At 38.0% G+C, this 16883-nt stretch overlaps 1 protein-coding gene across 11 annotated transcripts in view; it reads right to left on the bottom strand.

Moving 5' to 3' along the window:
- Positions 1–2490: 2490 nt before the first annotated feature.
- Positions 2491–16883, bottom strand: part of LOC309484925 (adhesion G protein-coupled receptor L3) — a 326392-nt gene continuing 311999 nt past the window's right edge. For 5 of the 11 annotated variants that reach the window (XM_082151409.1, XM_082151415.1, XM_082151413.1 and 2 more), the window contains 2 exons: positions 9319–9447; positions 2491–4725 (listed from right to left, as the gene is read on the bottom strand). In XM_082151409.1, the coding sequence (XP_082007535.1) occupies positions 3887–4725; positions 9319–9447 (968 nt within the window). In that variant the 3' untranslated portion in view covers positions 2491–3886. Of the gene's footprint in view, positions 4726–5632; positions 5685–9318; positions 9448–14954; positions 15547–16883 lie in introns of those variants that run through there. The other 6 variants (XM_082151416.1, XM_082151417.1, XM_082151418.1 and 3 more) reach the window with 3 other exon arrangements.

Here is a 16883-nt window from a genome sequence, read left to right as displayed (position 1 = left end):
ACTAAGGCATCTGCGCGTAACCCTGAAAACCCCTTGGTTTTCAACCACCACTGCAGGGCCCTCATGTGCAGCAGACCAAATGGAATGACGTTGGACACTGCTGCCATGAGCCCTAACACTTTCTGAAAATGTTTTACAGTAATGGCTTGGCCTAGCTTTATACTGGTCACCATGGCCAGGATGGACTCGATCCATGCAGGAGACAATTGTGCCTGCATCGTGACCGAGTCCCACACCACTCCCAGGAACGTGGTTCTCTAGGCTGGTGCCAACACGCTTTTTTCGCGTTGAGTCTCAACCCCAGGCTCTGGATGTGGGCAAAGACGACATCTCGATGCCGAACTGCCAGCTCTTGTGACTGGGCCATAATAAGTCAGTCGTCGATATAATTTAGTACCCTGATACGCTGAAGCCTCAGCGGAGCTAGAGCTGCATCCATGCATTTGGCAAACGTAGTGAGCATCTTGAACCCGAATCTCCTCAGAGACCGATTCAAATGCCTTATATCTAAAATTAGCGCAACCCTACATCCTTCTTGGGAACTTTGAAGTAGCGGCTATAGAACCCGGACTGCTTGTCCGGCGGAGGAACACGCTCTATGGCCTTCTTTACCAGCAGGGAGTTTACTTCCTGTTCCAATACCCGACCCTGCACTGGGTCGACTGCAGTCCACACCAACCTGTTGAATTTCGATCTCGATCCCCTGAAGCGGCTCTCCGGCAGGGTGTGGTCGAAACGATTCTCGATGTGCGGACGTGAGCACTGCCTGACCATAAGCCTGTGGGGCAGACAGAGCAGCGTGCGTTTGCTGAAAACCGATGTGAAAACCGATATTTTCGGCTCGTTTTCGATTCCCTGAAGCGGAGGACCGGCATAAAAAAAAAAAAAAAAAAAATGTTTGCACATATTGCAATAGTTTTTTTTCTTTTTTAAATGTTTTTGAAAGAAGTCTCTTCGGCTCACCAAGGCTTAATTTATTTGATCAAAAATACCCCCAAAACAGTAATGTTGTGAAATAGTATTACAATTTAAAACAACTGTTTTCTATGTGAACATATTGTGAAATGTAATTTATTCCTGTGATGCAAAGCTGAATTTTCATTACTCTAGCCTCACATGACCCTTCAGAATTCATTATAATATGCTGATTTGCTACTCAAGAAACATTCTTAGTATTATCATCAATAATTGCAACTGTTCAATAGTTGGTCATTCCTGCCAAAATCAAAAGATTACCAAGGAAACAGAAGCATCAGTTAAGAGCTTGAGATGAAATATGATGTATGTGATGTGTGAAAAAAAAAAAAAAAAAAAAAAAAATATATATATATATATAAATATTTAGAAGGACAAACATTTCATTTAAAGAATGAAAATCTAAAAGAAGTCCCTGAAAGAAGGTTAAAACTATAAAATCTAATTAGAAGGCATTTGAAAAATAGCCCAAATAAGTAGAGTTAATAAAAGTTTCTAAGACTATCAAAAAGTCTGAAGTTAAAATGTTAGTTTCCATAAAAATCAACTCCCAGAACATTAAAGTCCAAGCAGCTGAAGACACATTTAGTACTGATATTTTGTAAGAAGTGCTCAGTAAATACGAGCTCCTCCAGACTTCCAAATCCGATTTCCATAAATTGTGCAGTGTGTCTGTGTCTGTTTGCGTGACCTGGACTGCTGTGTAGGCATATTGGCATTTCGCCTGTTATGAGCTGCTGTTATGACTCATTAATAATATGGAGTGTGTGAGAGAGTAAGCGAGAGTGTGTGTAGTGTTACAGTGCAAAATTTCAAACACTTCAAAAGCACCAGCCAAACATACATGATTGTCGTAACTGAAACTTTTTAGAATTAAATTAGCATACATTCAAAAACATCCTTATGAAAAATTATAATTTTTTTATATTGTTTTTGCAAGTAACATTTACCTTGTGTGTTCCACATAACATAAGGGTGAGTAAATGACAAATTTATATTACAGTATTTAATTTTCGATGTATTGTTCCTGACAATTTTTATGCAGTGGTTGGAATTATTTTTCTCAAGTAATCCATCAAATATTACGATTTCAGAGTGGATGTACCGACTAACGAATGAATCAAATGTTCCTGAAAGATGTTTTAATGTTCAATGTACCTCAAGTATTTCAAGGAGTATTTCAAGCATTTTTTGACCCCCAATACTGCTGTCATTACCATCACACCAAGTGTTTTGGTGAGTTTTTCCATAAAATTTGTTTGGTTATGACTAAAATGGAGATATATTAATTGCTTCTGCTATTAATATTATGAATTGTCCTTGAATAAATGTAAATGCAAATGTAAATCATGATTTCAAAGTGCCTTTATAAGGAACTATTACCAAATGAGTTACTATTGGAGAATTTAATTATAAAGCAATATTATTTTTCAAGGTTTTATGTCAAAAGAGCCCCTAATCGAAGAAAGCTATCAGAGACTTGTTGTTGCAGAAAACGTACACAGCCAGCAACTCTCGGCTTCACTCTGTCAGTCATTTATTTGTTGGCAAACAAGTTTCACTGTTACAACAAATATTAGTGAGAGGTCATTCAACCACAGGAGAAACAAAAAATGGATAAACAAAAGAATAAATAAAATTAATAATCATATTTGTGATAAAACATTTAATGTGCGGCAATCATTTCACCTCTAGCAGTTTTGCAGAATAGTTTGTACCCCCCTCCCCCCTCCCCTCAGTTTAATAAATAAACATTCATTCTCCACCAAAAAAAAAAAAAAAGCCAAAAGAAGATATTTTTTTAAGTTTCTCTCATTCTAAATGTGGATCTCTGAAATAAAAAAAAGTGTCTTGTGTGAATCTCTGTCAAAGTCTCGCTCTCTCTGAATGAAAAAGGCTTCTGTTGATCATATACTGCGATTCTCATTTCTCTACCACAAAATGGCAACATATTTTCAATGTTGGGCACCTTTCTTCATCTACAAACTGGTGTCTATAAATCAAACAGAATGAGGAAAAATGTAATTTTTTTTGTCTATTCTGTGTTTTTTTTCTTTTTCTACTTGCCATTATTCATACTGAAATGAAGACATGAATGTAAAAGATATAATTAAAAAAAGAGTGAGGGATCAAAACCTGTCGTGTTGAGGACAAGACCATCAGGAGAGAAAGGAAATGGTCTGAAATCACCATGGTTACGGAAGCGGAAGGCGTAGGAACAGAATAAGCACTATCCTGTGTAACACTAGTGTCTGTACATTTACATAGAAATATTGTAGAATTCTCCAGTATTAGTTCTTCCCACGCTTTTCAATATTTGTTATTAATACAGCAAAGAACAGAAATGGTGGAGTCGTCCTTCTTCGGCATTGTTCTCTGTTGCAGCAAAATGTGCTGCTTTTTTACCACATGAGAAGAAGAAACATATTTAAAAAGCAAATATGGATACAGAAGGTATTAAAATAGTTTCCGAGTCACATTGTTTCAGACTTGATTGGTGTTGACTGGATGCACTGAGCTACTAACAATGTTTTTGGCAGTTATTTGTATTCCTTCGGGGCCGCTGAGAGTGAAAAACCCTTCAAAGTCTCGTACTCCCTGCAAGGTTATACATCAAATCCAGTTTTGGGTCCGTTTTCCCTTCAAGTAGATGTGCACGACCAATAGAATCAAAACAATGCCAACTTTCGTTCCTCAACAAGCAAGAGTACCCATAATCCTTTCCTGAACAGAATACAAAATCGCCTCCCAAGGTTTGTTGGTGCAGTTCATTTTTCTGCAGACACGTAGAAGCAAAAGTGAACAACTGTGGACGACAGAACGGTACGGAAACGTAGAAGAGCACGTAGAGCTCGAGATGTTATTGGGCAATGAGGATGAGCACAGCAGAATGCATGATGTTCGGCACCCTCTATAGGCTGGTGACCATGTGTGCGGGCTCCTGCGGCATTTCTTCGGGCGAAAGCTCATCTTTGGGCGGGATGATAAAGCCGTCGCTGCTGCCGCGGCCCAGCTGGTAGTAGCTATGAAGCTGGTGCAGATGGTTGCGTGAGCCCAAGTTGGGCATGCTCTTATAGTACACTTCGTCTGGCTCCCCGGTCCTGGGAAGTGTGTGCGTGTCGCCACCGTGGGGCAGCGAATGCGTGTCGGTGCGCTCTGGGTCAGGCAGCGTGGGCATGCTGGTGTAGAGCGAGTCTCTCTGCGGGGATGGAGTCTCTTCCGTTTGCTCCTCTGTCAGCAGAGGGAAGAAACTCTCGCTGTTTTCTTGCGGAAGGCGCCGTCGTAATGAAGAGGCTGAGCTGAACGTGGTGGGGAGAGGCTGGATGTGGCGTGGTGGCGGAAGCAAAGGTGCATTGGACTCCTCCCTGATCAGCTCTAGCCCTAGACTGTCCTCGGGCGGGAAAGATGGCGAGTCGTCCAAGCCCAACGCAAGGTTAACGGGCAGCATGGGCGAGTCTTTCACCCCGCCTCCATTGCTGACTTCGTTCACCAACTTGTTCATGAGGTTGCGTCCGTGCTCGGCCGTGCGGTCGTGGTTGTTCAGGTAGGTGGGCAGGTAGTTGGAGGTGAGCTCTTTCAGGATCCGTTTCTCCAGCGTGGTCTCTTTGTGTACATTGTACGTGCGGTCGATGATTTGCACGCAGTCACTCATGTAATCGGCGCTGGCCAAGCTGTAGCTGTTGCCATGGTTACCATTCAGTGGTAGAGTATCCATGGCACTTGTATCCCGGGCATTGTTCAGGATTCCCTCTGCAAGATGGAGAGTCAAGGAGAAGAGTAATTAAAAACACTTGCGCCTGGCGCACATAATAAGACCAACATGCAGAACCGCTCGCAGAAACAAACTGAAAAACCTTGAAACTCTTCGTCCCTGGGGCGAATATTAATTGAGCTTCCAAATGAATGGTATCTTGATTGGATTCGTCATGGGTTCAAGGCTGATGTGAGGTTTAAAACTCTAAAACTTGCCAGCTAATCCTGTGAAAATGGACTTACCAGTCAAACATGTCTTTGGCTATAAATTAGCGTTCCTCAATTTTCCCACATATCAAAGAACACTCAAACCAATTGCAAAGCCAGCAAACACAACAAAAACACAATGCACAAACACACAACAATACACAACAGCTAAAGCAGACGCTTGGCATGTAAAAGCTTTTGACAAACCAAATCATGCTGGCCTTTATATAACACTCATATATCATCAGGTACAGAGAGAGAGCAGCTTCTCCGCCTATAGATTTCTACATTAATTAAATTTAGCATATTATCAGCATCTTGACGTTAAATTTAACACTCTCCCACACTCAAAAAAAAAAAAAAAAAAAAAAATTGTGGGAGCACTTTCTTGTTTGCCAATTTTTAGATAAACCATTTGAACATAAAATAACATTTGTTTTACTTATCAGTGGCTTCGACAAATATGCACATTTTAATTGGGGGGAAAAAGACCTGGGTTGCAAAACACCAAATTGTCCACTCAGCTTCTATTTTAACAAAAGCATCACTTTACGTTGATGAAGGGACGAGAAAATTAGGTTTTCATTTTAATGAGGTTGAGAGTGCTCTCTGATAAGAATATTGACTTAAACATCTCTTAGCAGAATGTTGCTTACTATAGTTTTAAGAAAAGAGTAATAATGTTAAGGGAAATTACATTTGGTAAGCAATGTTTAGTTTGACTCCCATACTTGTCTCTCTGTAGGGCTCTTAAAGGACAGCATGGAAAAAGGAAAGAGAAAAAGGTACAGGTAAGCATTCACAGTGACCGCTCAAATAGAACATGCACACAGATTAATGAAGCGCAGGTAAATGGTTACGCTCAACCCCATCGTTTCACCTCTCAAATACAGACACACACCCCCGCGTCTCCTCGCAATCCCAGGATGCACATGTAAATGCCATAAAATTGTGCTTTAAAGACCCTGAATGTCTGGAGGGCGCCGAAATGGGCTTCTGTCTCCATTAGCGGCGCGCTTCGCTCCGAACGTGGTTCCACAGTCAGACTTGTATTCGGTAAGAGAGTTATTGATCGGGCTAAAGAGGAACATTAAAAGTGGCCTGGGATCTATTCGTAATTTCAGGGCTTTTATTGATATTAGATTTCAAGGTCGCTACAATGTTGTCAACGTAGATGAAGAGGTTGTTATCCTGCGCTCGCCCCTCCCCACTGACGTTGCCCAGAAACGCGTCTGTCTCTCTGTCTCTAGAGCCTTTTGAATTCTTTCTGATCTCTGCATTAGTGAAGGTGGCACTAACAGGTGGTGACGGGGGGAAAACAGATCACCAGTGCAACAGACAGACAGGAAGAGACAAGAGTGAGACAGCTGCGTGCAGGGATGCGTTTTTGCTAACAGGAGAAGCCAGGCCTCCTGCGAGCATCTCAGCATGAGAGTGTAGTAAATTCCTGTACTAAAAGAACGTGCTGGACGTATGAAGTCTTGCTATGAAAACTGACGTTTTTGCATGCAGCCCTACAGAAGCATATTCTTATTAGTGCTGTGAAATGCCACAAAAAAATCTAGTGTCACAGTCCAGACGCATTAGACTGCCTTTGCTGATTTCATCTTGTGATTCGGCATTAATTCATGTGTAAAGTTGCATTCGTATTTCTTCTACATGAAAGGACCTGTTTACACCTGGACACTTCATGCATTTTTAATGATTGGATAAATATCCGATTTGTTAAATCTGTTCTATTCACACTTGGCCATATAAATTTGTCTCTGCAAAACTAATATAAATTCCTGCACTATTTTCAAATTTAACGGAGTTCACATCAACAAAAGCAACATAAATGAGCTGCATTTTATGTATCATCAGCTAATTTCAAGATTAAAGGTCGCAACAGGTATCAGCACTGGTAAGACCATTAGTCTCACTATTTTTAATGAAGATTATTGTGTGTTGAGCTTCAGGAAGCGAACTTAGTTTGTAATATCTGGCTACCTGGAGCTGGTATATAGGGAAGCTTGTTTCCGCCACAGAATAAAAATTAAAAAAGGTAATTGCGACTTCTTATCTCACAATTCTGACTTTTTTTTGATATATCTGATATAAAGTCATAATTGCGTGATATATTTTCCTCTTTCTAAATGAAGACAAGACTGAGGTAATTGTTTTCGGCCCAAATGAAAATTCTCAGTGTTTAAGCCCTGATTTAGAGAATCTTTCGGCTTTTAAATACGGAAATTAGGTGTTCTTGTTGACCAGCCTTTAAAATTTGACAAACACATTTAATCCGTAATCAGTTCCAGTTTCTACCATCTTCATCTACCGTCTAAAATCAAAGGCTTTCTCACTCCGAAAACTCTGGAAATGGCTGTTAATGCATCACGTCTCGGCTAGATTACTGCAATTCCTTATATTGCAGTATAACAAATTGCTCGTCTTCAGTTAGTCCAAAATGCTGCGGCCAGACTTATTCATAAGTGTCGCAAATATGACCACATCTCTCCAATTCTCAAATCTCTACAAGTTCCACTGGCTGCCAGTTCGACAGAGAATAGATTTTAAAATTCTACTTTTTGTTTTTAAATCTCTACATAACTTAGCTCCTGCCTATCTATCTGAACTTGTTCATCCTTACACTCCTTCCAGAAGCCTAAGATCCTATGACCAGGCTCTGCTGGTAGTCCCTCACATTAGACTCAAGCGTAGAGGGGAGCGTGCATTTGCGGTGGCAGGGCCGCGACTCTGGAAAAACCCGGCAGACTCTGGAAAACCCTGCCTCAAGAGATTAGAACGGCCCCTACTCTGTCTGTTTTCAAGTCTCTGTTAAAAACCTACCTGTTTTCTTTAGCATATTGATCTCTATTCTTAGGTTGGTTTTTACTATTTTTATATTTGAGTCTGATACTGTTTTGCCACTCCTGTATTTCCATTCTATATTTGAGTCTGACACTGCTTTGCTACTCCTTTTTCACTATTTTAGATTTGAGTCTGATACTGTTTTGCTGGTTGTTCTGTAAAGCACTTTGGTCAGCCTGAGGCTGTTGTAAATGTGCTATATAAATAAAGTGAACTTGAACTTGAACTTAAAGTCAGAATTGCGAGTTATAATGTCAGAATTGCGTGATATAAAGTCAGAATTGCGTGATATAAAGTCGCGATTCTGACTTTTTTTCTCGCAATTCTGACTATATGACTCGCATTTGTGAGTTTGTATCACGCAATTCTGACTTTTATATCTCGCAATTCTGAGAAATAAAGTCAGAATTGCAAGATGTAAACTCGCAATTGTGAGCTAAAAAGTCGCAATTATCTTTTAAAATGTTTTATTCTGTGGCAGAAACAAGCGTCCGTAGGTATAACATGCTCTCACACTTTTTTTCTTTTTTTTTTAATCATTTTGGGAGGAGTACATTTAAAAAATGTGGCTTCGGCAACCAGATGCATTTACAGTTGCCCAGTTCCATCTAGAATGCTTCTCAGACCACCTCCTGAAGTGGTTTGAGTGATCAGATTTAAATTCGTCAGTTTCCAAGGACATTTACACCTGGTCTTTTTACGATTGGATAGCTATCCAATCAGAGAAAAGGCATTAAGTGACCAGGTGTAAACAGGCCCAAAAAGTCATTATCCCATACTCGTCCTGAACTAGGCCTCCTGAGAGCATTGCAGCATGAGTGCATGGTAGATTTCTAGTCTTTAGGTGTATGAATTCTTACGGAGTGCTTTGTATGCAAGGAGCGCATTTTTTTGTTTTCAGTTGCATCAGTGCTGTGACAGGTAATAGAAACGTCATGCATTACTGTCCAAACCCTTTTGCCTGAGAAACATTAGACTGAAATGCTTTTAAAAGAGTGGACGGTTTTGTCTTGTGATTCAGCACTCATGCATGATTAAAGTTTGATTTCGCATTTCTGTCTAGAAAAAGTCATTATCCCATGCTTGTTCTGAAATGCCCGCCCTCCTGCGAGCGTTGCAGGATGAAGGCATGGTAGATTTCTGGACTGTGGATGAGTGAAGTCTTACTGACTGCGCATTCATTGTTTTTAGTTGCATCAAGTCTAGTGCAGCTGTCAAAACCAATCTGCATGAGACACATTAGTGCGATGTGTCTCCAAGAGTGGGCGATTTGATTTTATTCTACGATTAGGTACTAATGAGTCGCATTTCGTAGTGCCGGAAAATGTAGCCATTAGTTACTATGATTATTTCAGCTTTATGAACTCATTTTTCATTGGGAACCTTGTTACTACAGACCATACAAGACAGAAGACAAAGATGATCGCAGACACGTTCAGCTTGAAGCCACATAGCGGAGCCCTTTCCTCCCAAACACACACACCCACACAGTTAGTGCACAGGAAGTTAAAGCAACGGAAGAATGCAGCACACCTTGAGCGTTGTACATGCTGAGAGTGGGGTTGTTATAGACTGATGATTCGCCCAGTAAGGTGTTATAGGGGTTGTTAGAGGCGTGTGAGCGCAGCAGAGAGTTTGGGATGAGGTGATTGGCCATGGCACCTGATGCAGCCACACAGATGGAGAGAAGAACACACAGAGAAGATCAAACGAATGCAGCAACAATGTTAGCATTGTTATTATACAAGCGTCTCATCAGCAGCCACAGAAAAAAGCAAGATCATTCGACCAATGTTAGCATTCTAATCTCATCAGAGCCAATTCAAATCTGTGGAAGAGACCTGTACCTGGATAAAATGGACCATCTCTTAGTGGGGTTAAATATAGTCGGCCACTGAGTTTATCCCTTTTTTTTTTCTACTTTTTTTCTGTTAATTTAAAAGTTGTCAAAACAGTACTTTAGCAGAGATACATATTGGGCCCTATCTTGCACCCAGCGCAAGTGACTTTGTACACCGACGCATGTATCATTCCTATTTTGCACCCGCACAAAGCGGACTTTTCCCTCCACAGAAGCACGTCGGTAAGTTAGGAAATACACTTGCGCTCCCGGGGGCGGTTCAGCGCAAAGAGGAGGCGTGTTCCGGCGCAAATATTCCTTCATGCTATTCTGCAGGTTTAGAAAACAATTGCGCCACTAACCAGGAAAAAATAGTTTAAAGTCAGTGGCGCGTTGCGCATGTTATTCATATGCTATTTTAAGGGCGCATGCTTGGCCGTAATCAATGTAGCGTGTGCACAACGCGCACTTTGATTCTCTCATCTACACAGAAGCAGCAGTTTTCATTTTTGCAAATCATACATTATTACGATAGATAGATTACGCATTATTACGCGTCTGCTCTTAAAGGGAATGTGAGATGACGCTCTGATTGGTTTATTTCACGTTACGCCCAAACCACACCTATGAATAATGAAGCTACTTCAGACCAACCCATTTTAGATTTGCGCCTGGCGCAAGAGTCATTTATCCCGCCGGGAAAATAGCAACAGCGCCGAGACCCGCCCACAAAGTTACTTGCGCTTTGCGCTTGACACTTGCGTTTCAGATCGTTAAAATAGGGCCCATTTACTATTTTACTGCTACAACAACCAAAACATGTTGAAGACTCATCTTGTACTTTGGGTGTATAGATTTTATTTCAAATGTATGAAGCCCATTTCCACTACATAGCATAGCAAGAAAGAAAAATCATGATTTGGTAAAGTATGACCCAAGTCATAACTATGACATAGAAAGACACAATTATGAGATTAAGACACAAGTCAATGTTATGAGATTAAAAGTCAATCATGACAAAAACATAGTTTTTATTTAATAATTATCTCACAATTTAGATTTTATCTCATAATTATAACTTAAAATACATACACTTATGATTTTGACTTAGCATGTCATAATTTTGACTAAATATCTAAATTTTTACTTTTTACGTCATAATTTTAACTTGATCTCATAATGACACATCTCACAATGTGGAGAGCAGGACGAGGCGGAGGGCCCTCCGTCTCGTCCTGCTCGCCACAACTATATCTCATATTTGTGATTTTACCAAAGCATGATTTTTTTCTTATGTGGCAGAAATAGACATCCATAAGACTGAGATTGTCCCTCCTCCTAATATAACCAATTGAACACCTGACTAGCAAAAAAGGTTATGATGAAAATAAAAGGATAGTGGCTATTTAAAAAAGGGACACCCCCTTCGTTATATCCCACCCAAACTTCCTGTAACACAGAAAATAAAACTGTGCACATCAAACCATTTCATAGGGTGTTTAATTTGTAGCATGAATGAATTTTGGGAATGAATTTAAAGACAGAACCAATCTGAAAGGCTGTTAACACACATTAGCTGACAAGTTGATTCTCTCCAAGAAGTTCGTTCTCAAAATTCATCCCCTTTAAAGAACAGCTTTTGTAACAAATTCTCCTCCATCTTCTTCACTTTTAAGACAATTACTGTTGGATTGAAATTGCCTGCAGTGAGCTGTGTTCCTATTATTATGCATAATCTCTCGGCAGGCTAATACAGAACCTGTGTGCACCGATTTCCACAAAATTGGATTACCCGATTTTCACCCGAGTTCTACATCTCCCGCCTCTTGAATGTTTGTTTAATAAATATTTAGCTAATTTGATGATGCTTTTATTTAACAATAAGAGTCTAATCCTTTCAGCCCAGCTCTCAGTTTTTAACCCACTCAGTAAGACTTTCTGTTTGATTCTCCATTTAAAATCATGTACAATATGAGCTCATTTATTAAACAGAGGTTTGGTTGCGATTATCAGTGTAGGCACGTATATTATACTGTCTGCTAATTATACACCTCTGAAAATCATATGCTGAACATTGAGATAAGCACCTTCAGATATATGACACACAGAGAGAGAGAGAGAGAGAGAGAGAGAGAGAGAGAGAGAGGGGTTGAGGTTTAAATTCATCTTTTGTTTTGCAGTGGAAATGGTTCCACAAATTGACAAACCTTTAATTGAAAATATGTAATGATATTTATTTTTAAATGCAGTTAAAAATGTGTTAAATAATATTACACAGAAACGTGAGAAATCAGCGGAAGACATCTTGTATGATTACAATCAAAGTATTATGGTAGCACTTTACGGTTTTGCATATACATTTTATGAACTATTATAATTTTCATTTTAATACTGGGCAATAACTAATAATACCCCTATTGCTACCTTATATTGCTTCCTTAACCCATATTGTTACTTTATATAACTGCTCTTTCTGCTGTAAGTCTAAGTGCTGTAAGTGCACATACTGTAAATGGAAGTGCAACCATAATTACATTTTCATCAATTGTTTCTTTAAGCATTTGGATGCATTTTAAAGAAAAGAAAAATGTAGTAAAGATCAGCAACTTAAAAAGTGTCCTACACGCATACATTCTGTGTGTGGCTTTCACACAAAGTACCAAACACAACTGTTGCATTTATTTCTTGTTTTTCTTTTCCTTTAAAAAAAGACTAAAGGGATAAACTCCAAATTATTTATTTCTATTAGATATTTAAATAGGCAGTCCTAAAACACCTAAGGTTTTAAAAAGTGTTGGGTGTAATTAATTGCTAAGTAATCCAACTGTAATTTAATTACGTTTCCCTTAAAAAAGTAAAGTAAGGGATTACACTTAATTTTTTCTATCATGTTATTAGTTACTTCTGATGTAATTAAAATAAATACTATATAGACTATAGAATAATTCTGTATAAAACAACAGTGGATTTGAAATCAGCATGTATAAAAAAAACATTAAAATGTATATTTTTGATGTAACCTTCTCCCTTTAAACACTTTTGTCAGTTTAAGAATAATTTATGCAATTGTACATTGTTTATTTGAAATAATCAAAAGTGCAGTTTCATATCCTTGTATTTTTCAACTGGTCGAAGTTGATATCTGATTTAGAAAGTAATAAGCAATAAGTTATCCAGTACTTTTTTAGAGAGAGTAATTAGTATAGTAATCTAATCACACCGTTGAAGCTGTAGATAGTAATTAATAACTTTTTTTTTTTGAGTAACTTGCCCAACACTGGTTTTAAAATGTTAACTTTTAACTCCTGCCATCGACAAGTTTTTTCAGCAATACATGTTTTCACTGTTATATAGGGGGTGCTGTTACACATCTTCTCAAATACTACAGAATCTCTGGATCTAAAAACAAGCGAAGAAAACGATATGCATAAACCAGAAGGAGCGGATAGAACGCACAAGTAAGCTAACATGATCACGAAACAATCAACAGCATGTAAATCAAAACTGCCTAACATTACTGAATGAAATGAAAAGAGGTTTATGACTGTACAAGCTGTGGGGGTGTAGATGGACTCCATCTACCTTTTAACTTGCCCACATTCAAGTGTTGATAAAAAAAAGAAAGAAATTCAACTAGATTTCTTTTTCTTTTCTTTTTTTCTTTTTTTTAAAGCAGAGGCTCTGTTCTTTATTTTGCTTACATAGGCTATTCATACATCAAAATATTCTGAAAATGATAAAAATGCTGGCACTGGCTTACAAACTTAAAGATAAAATGCTGGTGTGGAAAGAGTTAAAGGTAGAGTTAGTCTGTAGTTATTATAATTAGCTTCATGTATTTAATTGAATAGTCTAGTGTCTCTCAGACTGTAATCTGTCCTATGACAGGCGGGTGACCCAAACGTGTGTGTATCTTGATGAGTGTTGTGGTTTCTCTGTATGTCCCTCACACACTCTTCCTCGTCTTTGTTTAATACATCTGTCAGCTCTGAGCAGCATGAGTGATGGAGTGTCACACACACACACACACACACACACACACACACACACACACACACACACACACACACACACACACACACACACACACACACACACACACACACACACACACACACACACACACACACACACACACACACACACACACACACACACACACATCTGGGTTAAGTGCCTAATTATTTCCATTGTGACACTTCCTCTCTCTAGAGAGGGTCAATCCATCATCATAACAGAACATTAGCGTCTCACTGATCAGAACAGGAACAGAGACAGAGAGACAGACAGAGGGAAATCAACTTTATAGAGGCATCTGAAATTCAGAACGACTCAGAGCAGATCTTCATTCTAATTCTCACAGGTTGGTATGAGTTTAAGAACAAAATTGCTCTCATAAGTGAGCTAAATCTGACAAATTATCATTCGACTGGAAAAACGGTTCCTGCATTGTCATTTTTCAAAAATAAAACTTTAGTATGTGAGCATCTATTGACATTTTTTTAATGGTTTGAAGACACTTTCCACAAATTCAGGTTATTTTTAAACATCAAATACAGCTTCTTGAGTTTATCCTACAATAAATGTATAGAACATAATTTAGAGAATTTATTTAATGTAATTAATTGTAGAAAAGTTGCCAAAGCTAGTTGCCAAAAGCAACATTAATCATTTTCATTTTCATTTATTTGTACTAAACTAAATAAAAAAACGACTACAACTAAAACTGAAATAAAAAATGTGTGCAATAAAAACAATAGACATATTGAAAAACAAACAAATAAAAATGACACAACAAAATGACTAAAACTAAAATTAATAATAATAATATATTAATATATATATATATATATATATATATATATGTATTTATATATTAAACTATAATAGTATCTCAATGATACTAAAATGACACTGACATTGACAACCTCATTCCGTTTACCTATTTTTGACTTGAGTGCATTTGTCAAGCTCAACAATTCACTGACCCTTTGTTGAGAATTTTTTTTGGGACATTTTATGTCCCTATTCTTTATGCTATTTGTGGAAAGTGCCTCATTTCCTTCCACTAAAAGCAGCGCGGTTCTGCAGTTTCCTGCTCTCCAGTGTCTTTTATGTCTCTTGACTGGATGGTGTGAATTAGCCTGAGATGTTTGAAAGCATCTGCTGTTCTGTCCTCTCCAATCGCAGTGCTTTCACTGAGGGAATGAACTGTCTGAGCTCTGACGGCTCGACGCTCTGCATTATTGAGGCCTGCAGCTTATTGCTGTCATTTCACTCAAATGGAAATGTTTCGTTTTAAGATACGCCGTACTCTACACTAATTAAATCCTCATCCACCTGTTTACCTCTTATTTACCCAATATACAAAGACTTTAAAGGAACATAAATGTAATCTAAATGTAAATGAAAAGAGATCCATTACATTATGCTAACAATTATTAAAACAGTTTTAAGTTTAACTTGAAGGACTTGGTTTTCTTTTCTACTCTCTCATTATCTCAACACTGTCATTTACTTACAAAAGTTGGTAAAGTTTAATTACCTCATTTATTTTTAAACTTTTACTTTACTGGCCATAAACATAGACTTATTTTCATTTTCAGTTTTTTTATGAACTATTCTCGCTGAATTAAATTAGCATTGCAGATGTATGGAATGAGAAACTCAGAGACTAAATTTACTTTTAAATGTTTAATGTATTGAATGTCAGAATTAGAAAGATCTTCATTAAAGAAACATAACCGCAGTTTTAAGTTTTATCTGTAGACACAAAATCTTTTGAAATCTTTTCTGCACTGATTTCAAACATGCAATTATATGGGACATGGAATTCTGCAGGCGCTGGTTAAATTCTGCTTGATGCCAGAAGGTTCAGACCTTCGTTCAGATTTTATGACCTGATTTTGAGTTCTGGAATTCTGTGGAATGAATACAAATATGCTGAAACAGAGCTGAGAGCACTAAACTTTGTTGGTAGCTGAAAGCACAATCAAATTAGCCAAAATGTGTGAACATTTTGTACATGACAGAACATCAGAGGAAATCTATGGAAATGTCTGCAGAATTCTCCATGTGCAGATTTAAAGTGTGAATTGGTTTAATGCTCTTAAAGGAGAACTCTGTAACTCTAGCGAACTCTAGTCACTTCTTCGCTGATTTTCCCTTTTGTTGTCGCATGTTTTCCCCACGAGCTCCCCCTACAGCTGTGGGGGGGCGTATATTTCACAACACAGTCGTAAAAAACTCACTTGCGGCGGCCTCCTCCCCCTCTCTACCGCTGCTCATGTGCGTTTGTTTTGATCGGAGCAAGCCAACTGTATCGTGTGGAACTATGTCTACCGAGGTGAGTAATCTGGTAATACATCATACATGCGTGTGTGTTTATGTCGAATTGCCGTAAAGCAATTTGTGTTTCGCGCTCGTTCTCGTTCTAGTTCTCGCTTCTCACGAGACTTCCAATTTCACTTTGCCGGGACGGCAGTGCGCAAGTTGCAAGGTTGGTTTTCCGCCTGGGAACGCTGGGGGGAGCGGGGAAAGTCACCAATATCACCAGAACAGGTTGTTTAACCATCCAAATGATTTCTAGACAGTTTTATTAAGTTAAAAAAGTTACCAAGTTCTCCTTTAAGAAAAAGAAGTACACTTAAGCATACACTTAAAAAGAGTACTTATTGCTTAATATACTTAATACAATTAAGTGTGAACTGGATGTAATGCTTTCAGAAACTTAATGAGATATTATTTGCAAATAAATAAAAAATGATTCGTTCAAATGTATATTAAATGCAAAAAAATGTTGACCCACTTCAGTGGGACTTTAGTGCATCTTTATGTGTACATTTATAATTACTTCTATTGTCTTTAAAATATGGTTAAAGTTAAAGCTGAATGTACTGACAAACATTTATAGTAAACTAAAATACACTTTAATATAATTTCTATTGAAAATTCTGTCATGTACTTAAATACATTTGTAATTACATATTGTAATGTAACGATTAATGTACAATTTAGAACATTTAAAATATATTAACTGTAAATATAATATTGAATAACACACTACAGTTATTATAATTAAGTACTTTACTGTACATGTGCTTTAGTATGTTAGTCAACACATCAAAACAAGTGTACTTCTTTAAAGCACAAAAAAAATATTAAAATAGTGATTCAAAGTTTACTTTAAAGATTGACATTATTACAAAATGCACTTATTTAAAAGTGTACTTAAGTATTTTAAGAAACATAGTAACTA

The sequence above is a fragment of the Leuciscus leuciscus genome, assembly GCF_965113295.1.
Source record: "Leuciscus leuciscus genome assembly, chromosome: 2".
NCBI classification, from domain to species: domain Eukaryota; kingdom Metazoa; phylum Chordata; class Actinopteri; order Cypriniformes; family Leuciscidae; genus Leuciscus; species Leuciscus leuciscus.
This window is presented reverse-complemented; position numbering and strand designations above follow the sequence as displayed.